At 60.9% G+C, this 21,584-nt stretch overlaps 1 protein-coding gene across 2 annotated transcripts in view; it reads left to right on the top strand.

Moving 5' to 3' along the window:
• The window catches only part of Myrip (myosin VIIA and Rab interacting protein), a 155,168-nt gene that overhangs the window by 93,620 nt on the left and 39,964 nt on the right, over window positions 1–21,584 (top strand). For both annotated transcript variants that reach the window (XM_005383581.2, XM_013513586.1), the window contains exons 4-10: window positions 3,542–3,678; window positions 6,759–6,839; window positions 7,892–7,989; window positions 8,136–8,216; window positions 8,853–8,996; window positions 14,772–14,907; window positions 20,236–20,819. In XM_005383581.2, the coding sequence (XP_005383638.1) occupies window positions 3,542–3,678; window positions 6,759–6,839; window positions 7,892–7,989; window positions 8,136–8,216; window positions 8,853–8,996; window positions 14,772–14,907; window positions 20,236–20,819 (1,261 nt within the window). The remainder of the gene's footprint in view (window positions 1–3,541; window positions 3,679–6,758; window positions 6,840–7,891; window positions 7,990–8,135; window positions 8,217–8,852; window positions 8,997–14,771; window positions 14,908–20,235; window positions 20,820–21,584) is intronic.

Below are 21,584 nucleotides of genomic sequence, written 5' to 3'. Positions count from 1 at the left end.
GCCCCCTCCGCACCGCAGCCTGGACCGCGCCGCGCCCGTGCCGAGGGGGCGGAGCTACGCAGCGCCCGCCCGCAGATGCGCTCTGTGATCAGCGCCGCGAGGATCGGGGCATGGGGTGGCCGCGGGTGAGGGCGCTTCCCCGCCGGGACTGCTCCCTGCCGTCAGCTTCTTCTAGCTGGAGGTCGCGCTGCACCGCGCTGCTTCTGGAGTTGGGCCTCGCTTCCCCAGCGGTCTCCGTCGTCTTCTCTTATTCCCGGGACGAGGCAGGCGCGTCTCCCCCGCTCCTCCTGCCCTGGGCCTCCTGCTCACACCGGGGCCGGCGTCGCCCGCACGCCGTGGTCCGCAGCGGCGCCCTCTTCCTGTGTCCCGCCAGGCGCGTCCCCGGGACGGCTTTCCTTTCCCCACCTGGAGCGTGGCTTGGGAATTTCCTTTCTCACAAAACAGACTTTCTGGGGCTGGGGATTTAGCTCAGCGGCACAGCGCCTGCCCGGCAAGCGCAAGGTCGTGAGTTCGATTCCTGGTACCAGAAAAAAACCAAAAAAGAAAGAAAACAAACTTTCTGAGAGTGTGTGCCTGAAAATATGTGTTTCGTTTTCCGGTGAGGATGGTTAGGCGGAGCATAGAATTCTGAGGTAGAATTCTATGGTAGAGCGTAGAATTCATTTCTTTTGGGGGCTTAGCGCATGCAGTGCTGTATTCCAGCGCTCATTGATACTTCTTATTGTTCATTTTTAAAATACCGTTTTTTCCTACCTGGAATCCCCATGGATTCATTATCTTGGAGATAAAAGGATCTGGACTTTTATGAAGATGAATCTGGGTGGATTTGTTTATTTTGCTTTGTATTTTGTTTATTCTGCTTGGCAGTTGGTTGACGTTTTTAACTAAAATGTGTTTACCTTTCTTAATTTAGGGAAATTTTCTTCTATTATGTCTTTGATTGGGTCTTTCTCCTCATCCATGATGTTTTCCCCTATTTTGGAACCTTATTAAATGCTGAACCCCCTGAAATGATTCTACATGTCTCCTTTCTATCATATATCCCATCCTTTTGTTTCTCATTGTATATTCTGGAACTTTTGTATTGTATCTTGATTTTAACTTTTAGATCTATAAAAAATTTAACAAGCTAGTTTCCATTATTTATTATTCCTGATAACTTGTATTTCACATCGTCCTAGACTACTGTATGGATCTAGTCTTTTTAAAATATTTTTAAAGAGAATAAAAAATAATAAACATTAGAAATTATACAGAATTTTACTAAACAAGATACAGGAATTGAACAGTGGTTGTTGTATATTGTTGTCTTCAAATTAGTTGTTCATATTACCAGATATAAGCATGCAAAATTGGTCAAAAAAATTAAAGAGAAAAAAAACTTTAAGCATTAACTGTTCCTTTCAATAAACCAGTAGACATCAGCAGTACAATTATCCCAGCTATCTTTGTATATACATATATTTTTCCCTTCTTTCTTGTCTCCTTTCCTTCATCCCAGTTATTCCTTACCTTTGAGCAGTTTGTTTCCCTTTCACAATCTCTGTTGTACCTTTTGGATTTTATTTTATTTATTTATGTTTTTTTTGGTACCAGGAATCAAACTCAGGACCTTGAGCTTGCCAGGCAGGTGCTTGTGTCATTGAGCTATATCCCTGGCCCTTTTGGGTTTTATTTACTGTTTCAGGTTCTTACACTAGTGAGACAATACAGTGTTCACACATGCAGGTCTGATTTATTTCACTTATGAGTATGGTCTCTAGCTGCATCCACTTACCTGGAAGCCTCGAGTTTATCTTTTTTATAGCTGAGTAATACTCCATTGTATAAAAATACCACATCTCTTTTATCCATTCCTCTCTATACAAATTGTGCTGCTGTAAACAGGGGTGCACATATATCACTGTGGTATGATGTTTTCAGTTCTGGAAAAATACCCAGAAGGGGAATAGCTGGGTTAGGTGGGACCTCTAATCCTAGTTTTTTTGAGAAATCTCCACACTGTTGGTATTAATTAGAATTTAAGTTATTTTCAGTATACTGAATTACATTTATTTGCCTTTTGTATTGTTGGTTTCTAGTGGCCTTTCCTTCTTACGCCGTTGGTTGTTTTAAGAACATGGTGATCCTTGCTATCTGTATTTTTGGGGAAACTGTTTACTTGATTAATAAAGGTGGCCAGCACAGGCCTTCTCTGCTGGTGAGTAGTCTTTCTAGTAGCTTCTTCTTTGAAACAGGCTTGGGGAGAGGGGCTGACCAAGTGCCCCAGGTTTATGAGCTGGGCAGGTGACTACAGGCTTGGCAAGGTCTGTGAGCAGTTCCTGTGCCCCCAGTGCCAACCAGGCGCTCACCGCACGACATCAGCCGAAGTCCCGCCTCCCCCCGTGGATGGCCCAATCTCAGTAGAAAATGGCTGGTTCTGGCCTAGGACCAATCAACCGTGGGCAGAGGGCCCAGTTGCTTGAGAGCAGAATGGAAAAGCTGAGGGGCCCCCAAGGCCCACTGTGGTCTTCACAGCCGCTGTTGCCTTTCTGGACACACTGTCACCCGCCTGCTCTCTGAATCAGCAGCTCAGAACTGGGCCCTCAGCCGGAAAGTCCCGATCTCTGTTGTGGAGAATGACCTTGCTCTTTACACCACCTTCAGTTTTCCGGAAGTCCGTCAAAGGCTCCGATCCTTCACTTTGGAGGCTGCTTCCTCTCTGTAGCGTGAGCGTCCCGGGCTGGGAGGGAGGGGAGCTTTGCATCTGCTTGTTCCTGCATGGGTCTGGATGCCGTTATTCCTGGACTTTCTAAAATGAGTGTGTATCATCACAAACCTTGTAAGTAAGGACAGAATCTGTCCTTCAAGTGCGAGGGCCTTAAAACAGTCCTTACCAGGTGCGGAGGGAAGATCTGTTGGTGCACAGCAGGCCCTGAGCACCAGCTAGGAGCCGCTTCCCCTCAATGCTGGGAGCCGGTGGAGGGGAGGCTGGAAGCTGCACTGCCTCACTTGTGCTTTTTATTCTCCCAAGCCGGATTAAAAACATCAGTGCAGGGGGGCTGGGGATTTAGCTCAGCGGCAAAGCGCCTGCCTAGCAAGCGCAAGGTCGTGAGTTCAGTTCCCGGTACCGGAGGAAAAAAAAAAAACAACAGTGCAGGAAGAGGGTCAAACATAAGCGCACTACTAACACGTGTCAGTCAACTTCTCTGCTTAATGAACTCCCCAAAACTTGGTGGCTTAGAATGGTGATCGTTCGCCGGCCTGCTGTTTGCTGGACTGGGATGGAAAGGCAACTGGCCGAGTGTCCTTCGCAGCCAGCAGCCAGCTTGGGCTCATCACTCGCGTGGTTCCAGGGTGCGGGGCTCCAGGATGGAGGAGGCAGAGGCTCAGAACTCCCATGGTGTCCACCACTCTCTGCATCAGTCTCGAGGCCGGTGCAGACTAGAGGGGCTGAGAAGTGAACTCACATCTGAATGGAGGATGTGCAGCGCACCATGTTAGCTTTGCAGCCTACCACTAAACAACTCCATCTTCCCCTTGTCTCCTCCTGTCTCCGCAGGCTCCTGAGGACGCAGTCCCTGGAGTGGTTCTACAGCAACGTGAAGAGCCGCTTCAAGCGCTTCGGCAGTGCCAAGGTCCTCAAGAACCTGTACCGCAAGCACCGGCTGGAGTCCGGCGCATGCTCTGATGTCCTAGGTACCCTCTGCCTGCAGCTCTGGGGTCTTTGATGGCTGGCAGGGTGGAGAAAGGGCGGATGGGGAAGACGTGGACCCTGGGCATACTCGCCTAGGACAGGAATTTCCTTATGTGTCAGTGCTAGTGAGGAGCAGAAACAAAAGCCTGGGCACAAGAGCCTGTGCTTGGTTTGGACTCGCTGGCCTCCAGCATCCTGACTGGCTCACGCTGATGTGTTCGGAACCAGGAAGATCAAAATATTCCAGCCAATCGTGGGTATTTAGAAATGAAAGACTCACCATGCCCTGGTGAGGAGGACTGGAAATCATGGGGCTTGGTGAGGAGAGACCCGGCCTGCACGCTGAAGAGCGCCCTTCTCCTGGTCTTCCCACCCCGAAGCTTTCTTCCCAGGCCCAGAGCCCCGTGTGATGGGGAAAGGAAACCGTGTCAGTGCTGGCAGACATGGGGCCTTTGCCCTGAAGATGGCCCAGTCACCAGCATGAGGGGGCTGTCTGTGGTCCCCTCACCTCGGCCAGCGGGAGGAAGTAGTGGTCAAAAGAGGAGCCATGTCCTTGGTGGGCTGACAGTTCTATTGGGCAGCTGCCGCAGGCTAATGCTCGGTGTCATGGCTATCAGGGTGGGAGAAGCCTCCCGTCTCACTTGGAGCTTTGCACCGCCGTTATTTTCCGTTGTTTTCTCAGTAAGGGCTTTGCGTCTGATCTAGAAATGCACCAGCTGCTCAGGTACCAGGAAAGTAGGCTGCAGCAACAAGTGTGGAGAATCCCCAGGGTTCTCAGGGGCTGTGGAACCCTCATCTTTCAGACTCCGGAAGCTGCAGCTGAGAGCGCAGCTCCCCTGCCTCCCTCCAGCCCGCAGCACTGATGGCTTCCGCACTCGATTTCTACATTCTCTTCGTCGATTTTTCTAAAGATTTTCCTCTGGAAATGGAGACAAAAAAGAAAAGAAGCAAACTTAAAACATATGCTGTTAACAGTAGTTTTTTGGCCCAAAAAGAGCTCAGAGATCCCAGAATAAGCCAACTCGCCTGTCCATCCCCACACCCCTTCGCTCCTGAGCCCTCGGTCCACCTTGCCCACCCCTCTGCGTCGCAGAGCGTAATACAGAAGTTCATCACCACTGAATGCAAACTGAGGGGCAGCAGACGGTGTGAGGACCCTGCGGCGTGGACGCACCCTGACCCCTCCTCTCAGCCGTGTGGGGATGTGGCGCCGTGCCCGAGCACTCTGCAGGCTGTGAGGTGCTGTTTGCCAGCTTGGAAGAAGGGCATTGGCTGGGGGCATGGCCCGGAAGGGAGGTCTGGGCGCTGCCCGCAGTGACCACCACGCCTTTCCTCTGCCCTCGGTGCCAGCGCTGGCTGCCGTGCTCTGGGGACTTGGGACGTTACTGCTGGCCTCTCCCGCACGCTGTGGCATGCAGGTGGCGGCTCCTTTATTTCTGTGTTCCCAGAGCCTGGCTCAGAGCCTGTCTGTCTGTGTCCTGGGAGTGGCACGATCCTAAAAGCGTCCCATGCGTGCTGAGACACCTCATGGAAATGAGAGTTGACTGTTGCAAAGTGATTGGTGTCTCCATTTAAACCGAGATTCTGCCGGTAAACTTGGAGACGGCAGACAGGGCACTTTGTGACATGGCACTCCCGCCTGCAAAAGCACAGAGGCACTATTCTGCAAAGCGGGGTGAGTCCTGCAAGCTGTGAGGGAAACTCAGGCACGTGCAAGTGTGGCGGCAGCCCAGGGACCTACTGCTGGTCCCACCCTGGGGCTCTGTGCCGCGTCCGCTCCACCCAGGGCTCCCCACCCCCACCCCAGCCTGCTGCCAGCTCAGCCTCTCCGCTGAGCATCTCCTTCCTAGGCGCCATCACCCCGCTGAGAGTCTCCTGACCAGCCATGTCTCTGGAGACTGGCGCTGCCATCTCCTCCCACGAGACTCTCAAGCCTGCCGGGTGGCTGGGCTGTCAGGGCAGGCGCACAGTGACTCTGCCCCGCGAATGCCGTGGTGCCCCTGGGTCGCGGGGACGGCCCAATGGCCTGTTGAGGGCATTTGCCCCTCGTGGAGCTGAAGCATGGCGGTTCCCACCTGTTCCCTGGGTTCCCTCAAGCAGGTTCTTCACCCGCAGCCGGTTTGGGGATTCGGGGTTTTGGTTTTGAGCCACCTGATGTGCCCTTGCTCCCAGGGCACTGAAATGCGGCGACTCAGAAGGTAACGGGCGTCGGTCCCACCTCAGGAGAGCACAGTGAATGAATCGGTGTGGGGACAGAACCTGAGAGTCCCCACCTCGGGGGAGGCCCTGGTGACTGCTCCTCGCAGCCGGAGCCCTGGAAGGTGGACACACGCATGGTTCCTTCTGGCTGCAGCACGCGGCTCTTCTCCGCAAAAGAGAACAGAGACGTGGAAGCAGATGAACGGCCAGTCGCGCAACAGGAGAGGAGCACATACTCCTGCTCCCAGCACAGCAGCCAGGCTGGAGAGAGGCAGAGTCCTGTGCAGGGCCCCACGCCGGACTGCCGCTTGTAGGCCCAGCTCCAGACTTCAGTCCCCGCTCTCCTGGGCCCCACGGTGCCTCAGCGCAGCCCAGCCATCTGCTCCGCAGGTCACAGAGGCTGTGGTGGACAGGAAGGCTAGGGCCTGGAGGCTGGGAGCTCTGAGGCTGCCCTGGCCTCTGGGGGGACGTCCTACAGGGTCGCCTCGCAGAAGGTCCCAGAGAGGCAGGGAGAGCAAGGGGGCGTGCTGGGCCAAGCTCCCCACAGCATCCCCCCAAGCAGCCTCATCTCTCCTGGCACCCGGCTCCCAGCACGAGGGGCACAGGGTACAGACCATGCAGAAGGCCTGGAGGAAGTCGGGGTGACAGAAGTCAGTGTGAGGAGGAGAATGACAGCAAAGACTGGGGCGTCCTTGCGGGGCCCAAGGGGCTGCAGCCTGTTTGGACCTGTGTGCCTGGCTGAGCTGATCAGAGGGGCTCGGGTCTGCAGGTGCTCGAGAAGCCCTTTGGTAATACTCTCCCTCCCTCTGCCCTCCCTCTCTCCCCCCTCTGCTCTTCTCTCTCTCTCCTCTCTCCTTTCTCTCTCTCTCCTCTCCCCCACCAGGAGGAAGCTTTTTTGAGTCCCACCTGGAGAATGACAGAAGCATCTCGGGCAGTGACTCCACCTTTCACCGGCAGTCAGAAGGTAAGGCGCCCGGGATTCAGGCCTGAGTGTGGGGGAGCAGGATGGGCCCAGCCCCATCGCTTACCCTGGATGCAGCTGCTCCTCCACGTGTGGTCTCCAGCGGACCCGGCCCTTCTTTTCTTGGCTACTTGGTGAATCATGGTGCACCTGGGTGTGTGTCCCGGGCGTGGATTCACCGGCAGCCTGGGCATACAGGGCCCACAGTGCCCACCACGGGGCTGGGATAGAGGAGCAAGCCCCCAGGAAGGGTGGACTGTTGCACCTTGGGGGTAGGGACCCTCCTCTGAGCTCCAGAGCCACCGTCCCTGCAGAAGAGCTGTGAGGTGGGCGCCCCCTCCCACCTGGCACCAGCTGCAGAAATACGACAAACTGTTCACTAGCAGTGCAGCGGCCGTGCTTGGAGCCCACGGTGGCTCGGGTCGTTCCACACTGTGGTCAGAAATCCAGGACGCTGGAGGTGGCACAGAGCTCAGAGCCCAGCTCTCTTTTGGTCTCACTGTGGCCTGGCGAGTTCCCCGGCCCTCTGTGCCTCGAATGAATCCACCACCTGTGAGCAGCACCCACACGGCGCCTGCTCCGGGACTGCTGGGCAGCCAGGCTGAGGGCGTGAGAAGCCCTGGGCTGGGGTGGCCCGCGGTCACCCTGTGAGGCTGGCCATGTTGTTGATAGCGTTTTATGGCCTCACATCTTCTCCTGTGGATTTCGTGTTTGCATTAAATCGCTGCACAGCATCCTTAGGATCTGTCATCGCAGTGATGCTATGCACGCTCACAGCAAGACCCAGGCTTTCCCGAGAGGGCGGGTGGACAGCTGTTATTGCCTCCTCGTCCCGGAACGTCTCAGTAGCATGCAGGACCAGAGGGTGGGGATGAAAACAGAAGCGGCAGGAAGAATCACGAGTAACAGTGTCTGGGCTGGGGGCGAGCAGGTGGGGAGGAGGGGACCCCTCTGCCGCCAGAGTGGTCTGCAGCATGTCCTGGAGCAGAGGGGCCGCAGGCGGGTGCTGTTCGCCTCATCATCTAGAAAGCTCCGTGCATCTTGCCTTCTGCCAGGACACAGCATGATGGACACCTTGGCCGTAGCCCTGCGCGTGGCGGAGGAGGCCATCGAGGAAGCCATCTCCAAGGCGGAAGCCCACGGGGACAGCCTGGTAGGCCCTTGGGGGAGTTCCCGGCCAGCAGGCGGCCGGGGGACGGGGTTAGGTCCCAGCAGCCTATCCTAGGGCAGGCCACCTGTGCAGGGCAGAGACCCCCGGGGCAGCACTGACCATGTCCCCTCCACCCTCTCCCCCCTCAGGACAAGCAGAACGAAGCCACGTACCTGCGGGACCACCGAGAAGAGCTCACCGAGGAGCTGGCTGCCACGATCCTGCGGAAGGTAGGGGTGTGGGCTGGTGCGGGGCAGCTCAGAGCAGAGCCTGCGGCCAGGACTGGCCGAGGCCGGGGGAGGGCTGACTGCGCTCGTAGGCCCCAGGCGTCCTCTGAGGTCCGTGGCATGCAGGAGAGCCTGGTGGGGCACTTGGTGGGCGCAACGTCCACTTCAGGAGAGGATTAGAGTCGGCCCCCACGCGTCCCTCGGCAGGCTCCTCGTCTGCAGACGTGGCCACCAGGAAGGAAGATGCGAGTGTGCCGTGTGCTGAGCCTTGGCTGGGTGCACGTGGTGAGCAGGCAAAGCCCTGCCTGCGCTGCCTCCTCGAGGCCCTCAGCCCCTCCGGCTGTGCGCTCATCTCACCCGCACACAGGTCTGTGCTGGCCAGCACTGTAGACGCCTGCGCCACCCTTCCCTGAGCGTCACGGTGGTGTGTGTGGCGTCTCCCGGTGTCAGGTGGGATCGGTGGCGCAGGCCTTGGCACTCAAGAAGTGCAACACAGTGCACACTGGGGGAGCTGCCGTGCTGGCCTGCCGCTTGTCACAGGCTGCGTCCCTCGGGGCTGAGCTCCCTGCTGGAAACACAGCGCTGCGCCTGGCCCCCGCACCCCAGGGCCTCACAGTAACCCTGACGTCTCCACCCCAGATCATAAGGAAACAGAAGAGCAGGAGCGAGCAGACCCCGGAGGAGGAGCCCACATGGCCGCAGCCACGAGGCCGCAGCGCAAAGGCCAGGGACGAGGGCGGCACGGCACCTCTGGGAGACCGCAGGGCACCCGCAGCGCTCTGGGTGAGTCCTGCGGCCCTGCAGAGATGGCCCCGCGCTGATGGGACGGAGGAGCAGTGTGGGCGTGGAGGGGCATGGTGGGCGCAGGGGAGCGGACAGGACAATGGCAAGGCCGGCGACCCGCGGGGCCTGGGCCAGGACACCAGGGCAAGATGCTGAGCTGTGTATCGAGAGCCATCCCTGGGACAGTGCCCTGTGCAGGCGGCCCATGCCCACTGCAAATGGCTTTGCCAGCACGGACGGTGGCCAGCAGGAACGTGGTCACCGCCCCTCAGCCCCAGGGCTCCCCTGCGCAGGTGGTCAGGACAGGCCACCTCAGTGCAGGGCCGCCGGAGCCGGCTCCGATGCTGCGGGAGCTGGGGTCGCAGCACGGTCCCCACCCAGAAGCCCGAGGCCGGCGGGCAGGCAGAGCTGTTCCCCGCAGCTGCAGGTCAGGCGTGTCCCCCTTGGGGAGGCGGAGGGGTGCAGGGCAGCACGCGGGACCCCACTGCAGGCCAATCTCCTCACCTGGGCCGACGGGTGCCCTGGTGGCTGCTCTGAACTTGCACAGTGCACCCAGCCACTCAGGCTGCCCGCGCCCGCGCCGTCCGCCTGCCCTGCAGCTGCTGTGTGCTCGGCGCCCGGCGCAGGCCGCTCCCTGCTCTCCAGAATGCTGACCCAGTCCACAAGGAGCAGAAGGAGGCAGAGCTGCCCCTGACTGGGCTCAGTTACACGCGGGTCAGGGACTGCAGGGCTGCGGGGTCCGGGCTGGGACCAGCTCCCCCGTGGGGCTTCTGACAGGGCCAGGCACAGGTCCCCCTGGACCCTGTCCTTCCACCCAGTCCTTCCACCCAGCTCAGGCCGCTTGCTGCCTGCGCCTTGCACTTGGGAAGGCCCAAAGAGTTTCCCAGGAGCCGTCAGGGTGAGCGGCGGCAGCCCCGGGCCTCGGCGGCCCAGGCTCACTGAGCTGGGGTCAGGCACGTGGAGCTCCTGGGGCCCGAGCTGCCACTCCCAGGAAGGAGGTGGTGGCCCGGAGGGTTCTGTGGCCCCAACACCCTTGGCTTCCTGTCTGTAAACTGCGGGGATAAGATCTGGCCTGAGGGCAGCTCTGAGGGTCCCGGCCTGTACACGCTCCTACCGCAACCTAGGGCCCAGTGCAACCCCACCATGCCCCCACAGGGCATCGGTGGAAGAAGCCCACTTTCTGTGTGCCCTAGGGTTGCCCACACATGCGACTTCCCTGTCACCTGTTGCTCTGGGGTACAGGGGCCTGGACCAGGACCCATGAGGCATCAGGACTTGAGGGGGGCAGACCTGGTCACAGCCACCCTCCGCCTCGCTCGTCCTGCCTCGTGGCTGTTGGCACCTGCGCCCTGAGCTGTCTGCTGCTGGTCTGCAGGGGGAGGAAGGTCAGGTCGGGCGCCGCGTGTGCCCATCGGTGATATTTCTCTCACTTCTCAGTAAGTGTGGTGCGGGCATTGTTGGACGCGCCGAGCAGAAGAGGCCCTGATGGAGGCGTGGACAGGCCCCTCCTCAGGCACACGGCTGGCCCTGCACCAGCTGGGAATCCTCTGCTTCCTCAGGAGGTGATCTGAGGGCTTGGCGGCCTCCAGCCCCGGGCAGAGGTCCTGGCCTGTGTCCTCCGGCTCCCAGCTGCAGGTTCCAGCATGTAGCAGAGGTCCAGCACCTCTGTCACCCTGGCCACACCTTCAGCTTAGAGAACCCCACATGCCAACTGTGCTGCGTGCTGCAGACACAGTCGCCCCCTCCCTCCGGAGCACTGTCCGGAGACAGTGAAGAGCTTAGCACAGCACAGGGCCGCAGAGATGCAGGGGCCCACAGGCCGAGCTGGGACCTCAGAGAACGTGGGACCCTGGACCGAGCTGGGACCTCAGAGAACGTGGGACCCTTCCCTGTCTGCTGCTCCCATCCCATCCCACCTAGACCCGCATCTGCGTGCCCTGCCCTGGCTCAAGCACTGGGTCCCAGCTCAGAAACTTCCTGGCACCACCCACGGGCTGCAGGCTTGGGCGGCCCCTTCATGGCCTCTTAAGAAGACTTCTTTCCGGCACACAGGAGCCGGCCCTGTGGCCTCTTCCTTCCTCCCAGCCTCCAGGCACCCGCAGCTCAGAAAACAGCCTGGAGAACCCCAAACCCGCAGAACCTCAAACGCACTGAACCCCAAACTGCAAAGCCCCAAAATGCCTGAGCCCCGAACTGTCAGGACCCCAAACCCTGAGGACCCAGACCTCTTGAACTTGAAGCCTACAGGCTGAGGCTGGGGCTCCACTGCAGACCTCAGACTGGACCCCGCTCCCTCAGCCAGGACTTCTCTCCCGCCCCGGCACGATGTCCCTTCGAGTTCCCGCGGGTGTGGTGGCTGTGGGCGCAGGTGCTTCGGTGTGTGAAACGGGGACTCTGCGGGCCGCAGGCCGCCGGCCGGTTCTGACCTTGCTGGCTCTGGTGCGCATTCCTTCGAGGTCGACACTGCTGGTAACGACAGTGACGCAGTGCCGATGACTGATGCCCCGGCTGGCCCTGTCTCGCGGCCTCTGATTCCCTCAGTCTTTGCTCCTGTCCGTCTCTGCTCTCACGCCGTGCTCTCTCTGCGAGAGCCGCAGCTGGAACGAAAGCACTTGCCTTTTCATCATGGTGTGAGCACTGGGCTGAGCTCCCATCTCTGCCTGACCCTGAGGCGGGCACTAATCGAGCTTCGACTCAGCCCTTCCTGGCGTGCTGCTCCTGCCGCCCTTCCACCCTGCATGCCGAGGTCCCCTTCCTGCTCCAGCTCACGAGCTCGCTCAGAGATGTGGTCAGGCGGAGCCCTTCCCGCCACGGGGACGGCAGTCACAGTCACGGGGGTCCAGGGCGAGCGCGGCTGCCAGCCAGGTGGGATGTGGCAGTTGATCACAGGGCATGGAGCCCAGGCCACTGGCGACTGCGCAGCACGGGCTGTGGGCACGCCACACGCTCCACCTGGACTCGGTGTATCGCTGTGCCCATCAGCCCAGGAAGGACGGATCTCACCGGGCAGTGAGGCTTGATGCCCGCTCTCACCTGGGGCAGAGCCCGCCCGCTCCCTGCCAGGCTCTGGTCCCTGAACAGGAGAAAGCAGAGCTTAGCCTGGTCACGACCTCCAGAGCCCACAAGCGAGACGAGCAGCCTGCACTGACCCGGCCCGGGCCCCGCCATCAGCATGGTGGGGCACAGGGGTGCCAGGGCTGTGGTGCCAGGTGTTGCTGTGGCACTGCCTCGCCGTCCTCCCTGGCCAGAGTCCCCACCATTGCCGCGTCTTTCATGGACCTCCTGGTAGACGAGGAGGGAAGCAAAGTGGGGACTGTGCAGAGCGGGAAGGCGGCACAGAGGGCATGATCCGGGGAGAGCAAAGGAGGCCTGCGTCCCCTGGCTTCCCGCCCAGGAGCTGGGACGCTGGTGACTGAAGCTTGGCTGTGGCGCCCTCTACTGGGCTATTATGCCACCACAGGGAACTGTGGCCAAGCCAGGGCCACGAGTCAGAACTCAGGGTCTCATGCTGGAGAAACTTGGCCACACCCGCCAGGGCCTCTGAGGTCACCAGGGCACTGCTCCTCCTGCGCAGCATGGTTTCCTTTCCTCCGCTGAGCAACCCCTCTGCCCGCTCCCCCAAGGCACAGATCCCAGCTTCCTGCTGGCCCCAGGAGGGGCTGGGTTTCCACCCACCTTTGAGGGCGCGGGGAGGGTTTCTGTGCCATACACACAGACCCCACCACCCCGCAGACACGCACATCCCCACGAGGTGGACTGAACTCTTCAAAGGGAAAATGGAAATACCATTTCTTTTGTTTCGGTTCTTTTCCGGTACCGGGAATCTAACTCACAACCTTGTGCTTGCCAGGCAGGCACTGTGCCGCTGAGCTACGTCCCCAGCCCCAGAAGTGCCATTTAAACACAGACCCAGTGATCACCATAAGAATCTCCTGGGCCACTCAGGAGCGGAGTCAGGCTGGCTCCTGTGAGGCTACGAGGCCACACACCGCCACCAGCCCCCAGGCCACCTGTCCTCTGTGCTCGGCCCACTGCGCCCTGGCTGAGGAGCTCGGAGTCCGCGGAGCTGCAGTGGGCCATGGTCACACCACAGCCTGTCGCAGCCGGGTGGACGGTCGTGTGTGGCCACACCGCACGGGGCTGCAGCGGGATGCACCTGGGTCCCTGGGGCACCCAGCCTGAGCACTCGGTCACCCGCGGGGGCTCTGAGAGTTGGGGCGGCGCCCGACCCGGCCTGTGGGCGCCGCCCCTCCTCAGGCTGCTCCTCAAGGCTACTCAACACCACTGCTTCGCGGAATGAAGGGGGAGACGCTGGGCTCCCGCGCTTGGCCCTGCTGGCCTGGCTCCCCAGTCAGCCACGGGACTGACCTCCGGGTGCGGCGTGTGGCTCTTCCTCCCCGGTTACACCCAGCAGCTGAAAGCCAGTCTCTGGCTGTCCCCAAGCCCACGTGCACCCCAGCAGCGGCACCGGTCCTTCCTGCGGTTGGGATGTCACCCCCTTGGGTGCTCTGTAGTCTAATAGTGGTGCCAGATGCTTGCAGAGGACAGCAAGGACAGAGCCACGGAGGAGGCCAGGGCCCCAGCCAGGTGTGGGGAGGACGCAGTCAGCAGGCATCCCCGGACGTGGCCCACTGGAAATGGATGTGGTGGACACTGAGTCCCATGAGCTGCTTCAGAGAGAGCTCATCACCGCTGGGCCAAGCTGACCACCTGGTGGCCCAGCGGTGAGAGGCCGGATGGCAGCTGGCTGTGCTTACCTGGTAGACAGCCTGGGAACGTGGCTCAAAGGCCTCAAGTTGGCTCCCCAAGTCCGGCTTCTTCCAGTGCTGCCCGAGCCTGAGCCAGCAAAGCCAGCCAGCTGCCCGAGTCTGCGCTCCTAGGCCCTGTGCCTGGCCCTGAGCCCCGTCTGTCTCACCTCTTCGGCTGGTTACACCTCCATCCACAGCAGGCAAAGCCTTGCCTGTGCTCCAGCCGAAGCATAACACTCACGCACACGTCTGGAGCTGGATGTTGCTGTCTGTCCCTGCGTGCTACTTCTCAGGCTGTCCTCACTGTACCTTTACTGGCTGCAGCACAAGGCCAAGGACCCAGATCTGTCCCGGGAGGGCATCCATGGCCAAGGTGTCCGGAAGCGATGTCCCGCCCAAGACAGCTGGCTCCTGGGTCCGCGTCCACACCCGTGCCGGCGCCCAGCCCTCCCATCCTGAGCACTTGTGGTGGCAGGAAGAAGCACGTTTGTCCCAGGCAGAGGATAGGGTGCTGCTGGTGACGAGCCCGCAGGAGGAGGCAGGGAGCCTGGGCGGGCGGCTCTTCCAACTTCTCCGGCCCTCCAGAGCACTTTAGGGCAGAAAGACCAAAACAGCCAACAATAAGATACAGTTCTGTCAGTCATGGCAAAGGCCAAAGTGAGGGTTTTAGGTCGGATAAAGTCCCGTGCGTGCATGCGTGTGCATGTGTGTGTGTGTGAGAGACGTGTGAGTCCCCTGGGCATTTCCCACCTCTGGACCCGGCTCCCCCGCTGCTTCTCCTTAGGTGACGCAATTCCTATACCTTCTCTGACTCAGGCAGTAAGCCAGGACGCTGTGATCGCCTCCATGGGGCCGATGACGAGAATCATCAGTTGTGCTCACTCGTGTCATCACACGTGCACGGTGGGCCTTGTATGCAGTGGCACACGCAGGGGCCATCTGCACACTTGCCTGTGGTACACACACCTCTCTGCAGCAGCTGCTCTGCCCCCCACCAGCTCATCCCTTCCTGCTCTTCTGTCCACAGAGGTCCCAGTCTGCGTTCTTGTTCCCCGGAGGAGACACCAAGAAGACCGTTTCCCTGGAGGCTGCGGGGAGGCAGTGTCCCGGGAAGCCGTGTGCCCTGCCCAGCTGGAGGAGCGTGGACGGGCTGGACGGAACAAGTACGGTTACGCTCTCAGGGCCCTGGCTGAGGGTGAGCGCGGCCTGCTCCCTGGATGCGTGGCGTAAGCCGGGGGCAGTGAAGCCCAGCGTACAGCCAGCCTCGTCCTCCCGGGCGTCCTCCACGAGGCCCTAGCAAGGCAGTGGCTCTGGGTGTGGCTGGGATCCTTGCGCTGCCGAAGGGGCTGTGCTCTTGTGCCTTAGCGTCACCCCACGGCCCACCTTGGCCCCAGTGCCACACAGACCAGGGGAAGCGTCGATGCAGCCAGGGCCGCCAAGCCAGCCGTCAGGACCGGCAGCTCCCCAGGTGTGGTCCCGGCACAGCCTGGTTTCAGGGTGTCCTTTTCGAAACCCAGTGTGAGTCAGGGTCCTGCTGCGCCGTACCAGAAGCAAGCAGTCAGGTGCTCCACCCAGTCATCCCCTTTGAGGCCCCACAGTACAGCGCCGTGCCCCGAGTTGTGAAGGACAGAGGTATTTGCCCTGGGTGCCACATGCGGCCAGCAGAGGGAGGGACAGAGCTGAGGAGGCAGCTTCCATCTCGCCAGCACCCAGCCTCTGTGTGTGGGCCAAGACGGCCCTGGGACCCGAGACCGTCCGCGGAGGGTGTCCCGGTGCGGGCCTGCCCAGTCCTCACCAGCACAGGGGCCGTGTAAGGAAGCCAGGCACGCAGCGCGTCCTCAGGTGAGGACAAGAGCTGTCTCCTGCCTCGGGTGTGAGGCCCGGACCCCTTTCAGGACAGCAAAGATGCGCGGCAAGGTAGCCATCCTAGAGGCAGCCCTGAGGAGCGCTGCGTTCCCGTCCGCAAGGACAGTGATGAGCCAGTGGCCACCCCGCACCGCGAGACGCGCCCGAGCGTCCCGAGCTCTCCCCTGCAGCCTCCCCAAGGGACCGCGCCTCACCAGCCCTTGCTGCCCAGCGGCAGACGCCATGGAGCTGGCGTCACGGCGATTCCGGAGCACGCGCTGTGTTCGTGATGTCTGTGGCTTGGATTTTGTCTTGAACGCGTTTTGCACATCTCTAGATGTGCCTTTCTCGCCCCTGCTGCACAGCGCATCGGTGTCCACTCTTCATAGGCCCTCGACACGATGAGGAGAAAGGACTCAGAGGCGCCGCAGGACCCCAGAATCTCACAGGCTGCACCTGGCCTGCGCAGGAGCCCAGCCTCGGGGTCCTCCGCGCCCCGCCCCCAATTGCCCCCGCCTTCGCTCCGCCCGGAGCACCGCCAAGCACTGTCGCCACAGTGCTTGGCAGAGGAAGGCACGGGTGAGCGTGAGGTCAGGTGACTGCTCAGGACCACGGCTCAGGTGGGCAGAGCTGGTCCTGAAACCCTGGCCGCACCTCAGAATTCGGACGCACAGAGCGAGGCATTAGAGGGCGTTACGAAAACTTCCGCAGGACTGGCCGTGTCATGGTGTGACTCACCTGGGTCGTCATCATGCCGCGTGATTCGCAAAGGGATTTTCCTCCCGGTGCTGGGGATGGAACCCGGGGCCTCAGTACTGAGCCATGGCGCCAGGCCCTTTCATTTTTTCATTTTGAGACAGGGTCTCACTAAGGTGATGAGTGACCCAGGCTGGACTCCAACTTGCACCCGCCTGCCTCAGCCTTACAGTGTTGGGATTACACTGGTGCACCACCACACCTGGCTAGGAATTTTGTTTTCACAACATTTTTGTGCGTAAATTGATGTAAAAGTAGGCGCTAATACCAACTGCATATAAACATGCACTTAATTCAGTAGCATCGCACAAAAAAGATTTTGCTCAAACATTCTGGCCTATCTCAGGTTGAACATTTAAAATAAAAAGCCACATAGGAAGAAAATTTCTGACTTTCTGGGGGATGTTCAGCCCTGGGCATTCCAAAATGTCCCTGCCAACCCTGGAGTCTTGAAAGAAGTGCCACATTTAGCAGGAAGCACCCCGTTCACAGAGGTGTCACTCACCTCTACCGAAATGCAGGACAGACGCAGGTGGAGGTCAGTCGAGGTCAGCGCCTCAGGCTGTCTAGCAGCGGGTCAGCGGTGTTTAGTGCAGCCTGGGTCACACAGCAAGGTCACCTCCAGCTTGCCCAGCGCTCACAGCAGCTCCTGGACTTCCTCAGAGGCATTTTCACGCTGTGACCCTGAAACCGCATCTGCTGGGTACACAGCACGGCAGCGCATTGGGGAAACAGGTCAGAGCGCTGCGCTGTCTCCGGGGCCTGCTGAGCAGCATGTGCACCACGGAGCCAGATCTGGTAAAGAAGCGATGAGGGCTCCCGGCGGAGGAAGGCTTCTCAGCATCCGGGAAGGCAGCCGACGCCCCGGGCTACTCGGGCTGGCTGTCAGAGCCAGGAAGGAGGGCAGGGCTCTGCTGAGACAGAAGTAGCCATTTCCAGCTGCTTCGAGGAGAGTGGGCCTCACAAGCAGAAGAGAGGAGCCAGGCCGGGTGGGGACCTCACCTGCCCACACTAGGGGCGAGGTCCAAGGACCACGTTTCCAACGCACTCAAACTGAGGTCCCAGGTTCCGGCTCGTCCCGTGCCCAGGCCGGGCCCTGCTCTGAGTCCTTTGGGCAGTGTTCAGTCATCTTCTGTGCCCAGGCTGGACGAGAGGAGCAGGTGCACAAGGCCCATCCCCCAGGGCCTCACGGCTAGGCAGGCGGTGCAGACGGCCTAGGCTATGAAATGAAAGCTTTGGGAGGCCCGAGAACCTGCATTGCTCGCTCCTCAGGCAGAAGCCCAGGCATGTCCCTGGCGACGGTGTCCAGGGCAGGTTCAGAAGCTGCCGTGCAGCAGGCTCCGTGCCTCATAATCCCAAGGACCTTCTTTCCTCCCTCCCTCCCTTCCTTCCTTCCTTCCGGAAACAGCACCCTCCCAGTGTTGGCTTTGTATCTCTGGTTCCCCCAGAAGAGGGGTCTGATGTGGGACCTGCAGCCTTGCAGGATACTGGGACCATGAGCCTGGAGACACGACCCATCCTGAGGAGTTCTGGGAGCTCGGTCGGAGCCTCCACCTGTCAGGCCCAGGTCCCAGAACAAGCCCCCGGCAGCTGGGCAGCTCCGAGAGGGGGTGTTTCCCAGGCTGAGACACCCGGAGCCCTGGGTACGGGGCTGGGCTGCCCTGAACGTGGGCTCTTGCTCACACTGGACTGGCGGCCAAGGGCTGCGTGGGGGGTGGTGCTGCTGGTCAGGAGGGCGGCCGCTCTCCTGCTTTCCTAGGACGGAGGCCTGTGAGTGGTGGAGGGCGGCAACAGCCCGACTGCCCACTGCCCAGACTCAGAGTCGGGGAGCACGGCCACTGCACAGTACCGGACAGTGACTGCGATGGCTGCACCTGTGCCCCACGGGTGCACGGGGTGCGCAGGCCACTGTGACGGTGCTAAGCCCTCATCCGGGACCGGATCCGAGGCAGAGGGTAAAGACAGTGCGGGCCGATGAGGCTGGCGCAGTCCCCAGAGCTCTGCAGCTCATCTGGTGACGGCCACGGTGCCCCCAACGATAGGCCACAAGTGGAGAGGACTGGGCCATGCCCGCCGCGGGCACTGAGGACCTCAGCGGTGGATCCGCCTGGAGACACCAGGGCAGGCACGTTTCTGTGGACACAGGAAGGAGCTGGTGGCAGAGTCTGCTCAGAGCACCCTGCATCACCCTCCAGCAACCCAGCAAGGTGTTAGCTGCCCCCTTTTCACCCAAAGGGGAAACAGGTTCAAGGGATCGCCCAGGTGCGCTGTGAGTGGGGCTTCTTCCTAGGCCTTGGACATGGAGACATTTCCATGCACAAACTGGCTCATCTGCCTCCAGTACAGAGACAGCCCTGTCTCAGTTTCGTCACCTGGAGCTGACCCAGTCACCGCAGTCAGCCAGAACGTGCAGGGGTCACGGAGGAGCGGCCAGCAGCCTGCGGAGGAGGGGCTGGGTCTGCTGAGGGCACAAGAGGACGTCTGGAAACTGGCCTGGGCTGGCCGTGGCAGAGAGGCTGGCGCAGGAGGGAGCGTCTGGGGCCAGTGGGCGCTGGCCAGCTGGGCTCCTGTCTCCAGACCTCAGAGAGGCCAGACCTAGGCCACCATCTGCGTCGCCTCGGTCACATCTCTGAAGCCAGCAGAGCCAGGGCGAGCTGGGGTGACACACTAGCTGCTGAGTCACTTCTCCCCCTGCTGAGACAAAGAGGACAGAAGGTTTCCTCGGCTCAGTGTGTAGAGGTCTCAGTCTGCAGGGGCTCCACGGCAGGCGGGACAGCAGAGGGGCATCACAGCGGAGCAAGCGTCCACGGCAGACAGGGAGAAGACAGCAAATCCGGCGGGGTGCTGAGCAGCCTCTTCTGCCCTTTTATACTCTAAGCTACTGGGATCAGGTGTTGCCGAACCAACCAGTGGACTGGTTTAGGGATCACACAGCTTAACCCTCACACTGTAATCCCAGCGTCACACGTGACCCCACCACCTCTGCAAAGCCCCACCCATGACCGCACAGGCCGCGGGCACCTAGATACAGCCGCCACACGCACTCACTCCATCCTGGGGCAGCGGGTGGGAGCCTGCGTGCCCAAGTAGCACGAGGTGAGACCCAGGCTCAGGGTCCTGCCCCTGGCCTGGAGCCAGGGTCCAGGCAGGCTGGGGACGGTCCCTCCGTGTCCCCAAGCCTTCCTCACTCACCCACCCAGGCAACCTGAAGCCAGACACCGCTCCCTGGTTCCCAGGGCTGCACAGGCTGGAGTGCCTCCACCTGCTCCAGGCCACGGCAGGAACTTCTGGTGCCTTCAGCAGAGCAGCACAAAGCACCTGTCCCGTCCCCAGCCAGCACACAGGCCACCCTGGTGCCCAGTTGAGGGCCCCCCAGGTGCAGTGCAAACCCTGCCAGACCACAGTCACACCAGGACGCTCCTGCCCACCGCCCTGTGTTTGCCAGGGCAGAGGCCTCCGAGAGGCCCTCACCTTAGCTCGTACCTCATCCTCCTCTGTGGGCTGTGTGGAATAGCCACACTCCGGGCCTCCACCCTTTCCAGATGGGGAGGACCTGGAGCTGTGGAGTCTCCCACACCTGCCTCTGAGGCCTTGGGATGCGGGGAGAGCCCCAGGGTGGAAGTGAGGTGGACGGGAGAGGTGGAATTACTCTCTCTGTGAGCGGGAAACAGGACTCGGGGTACACATGGCCTGGAGTCAGACAGCCAGCATGCTCACCCTCCAGAGGGAGGTGGGTGATTCCTAGGGGAGCCAAGGGCCCCAGGTTCCTCTCTACCCTCGCTGAGGGGACCCGCACCCCCAGCTGGGCCCTCCCATCCCCCCAGGAACAGCTCAGGCTGGGGACTCCGGCAGCCCCGCCCTCCGTGCTGACCTCCACTTCCCACCCGCAGGTGCAGCCGCCGTTCTCCAGAGCCCCGACGGGAACTGGGTGGCCCTGAAGGGTGGCGCAGCAGCTCCTGCATGCCTGCTGGCCTCACGGAAGAGTGCAACCCTGCTGACCTTGGAGGCACCATCCCGGGCAGCGTCTGCTTACGAGGAGCTGGGCTCCGACAGCGAGGAGGACTTCAGCTGGAGTGCGGCCTTGAGCAAGCTGTGCCTTCAGCCCCGTGGTGATGCGCACGGCCCCCCAGCCACCTCTCCCTCTGCAAGAGCCTCCCCCAACCCCGAAGCCATGGGCTCCGACTCTGAGACGTCCTCTGCAGGCTCCTCGCGGGATGCAAGGCGCCGAGCCAGGCTCTCCTGGCAACCCAGGAAGGCCCCCTGGAGCCCCGCAGCCGAGAGGCTGCGCCTGCAGGGTGACCTGGACGTGAACTTCAACCCGCAGGCTGCCAGCGGGGACACCTCGGACAGCAGCGAGCCTGAGGACGCCCCACATGCAGCGGACTGGCGGGCCAGGCGGTGGCGCAGGGCGCGCCTGGACCCCGAGGAGCAGTGTGCCCCCAACACCTGCACCCCGGACCTGCCCACCCGTCAGGTGAGACGCGGCCTTCGCAGGGCACGGCTGCCCCTGCAGGCCTGGGGTGGCAGGGCATGGAGTCCACTCGAGTGTCGTCCCGGTCTGGGTCTTGCTGCTCGGCAGCCGAGTGGCCCTGGCCAGGTCTCTGGCCCGCGTCCCCTCTGGAACTGGGGTGGGGACAGCAAGTGGTTCACAGCTGTGGCTCCAGGCACCGCCCAGGGTGAGATCCAGGGTTAGGGCGGTGAGGGCACAGGCCCAGCTCAGTGGCCATGGGCAGCACCTCCCGGTCCTGGCTCCTCTCTGGGAAGTGTACTAATGTGACGCGCTCACAGGACGCCAAGACAGACCAGGTGCACAAAGCAGGGGCAGCAGATGATCAGGGTGACAGCTCGGCAGCGACCGGGGATCTGCACATGTGTGTGGTCTTTGGTTCAGCACGCGCCCTCAGCGTCCTCAGCGGCTCTGCCCGGCTGGCTCAGCTGTGAGCACCATGGAGATGGAGATGCAGTCAGAGCTGTGAGCGCCCTGCTGGGGAGACCCATGCCACACACACTCACACTGACACACCACACACCCACACACACTCACACCGCTCACATAAACCACACACACTCACACAGCACACACACCCACTCACACACCACCTACACACCACACACTCACACCACTCACACACACCACACACACTCACACCACTCACACACACCACACACACTCACACAGCACACACACCCACTCACACACCACCTACACACCACACACACTCACACCACTCACACACCA

Source organism: Chinchilla lanigera, unplaced genomic scaffold, assembly GCF_000276665.1.
Source record: "Chinchilla lanigera isolate Chin_1 unplaced genomic scaffold, ChiLan1.0 scaffold00019, whole genome shotgun sequence".
Lineage (NCBI taxonomy): Eukaryota > Metazoa > Chordata > Mammalia > Rodentia > Chinchillidae > Chinchilla > Chinchilla lanigera.
This window is presented reverse-complemented; position numbering and strand designations above follow the sequence as displayed.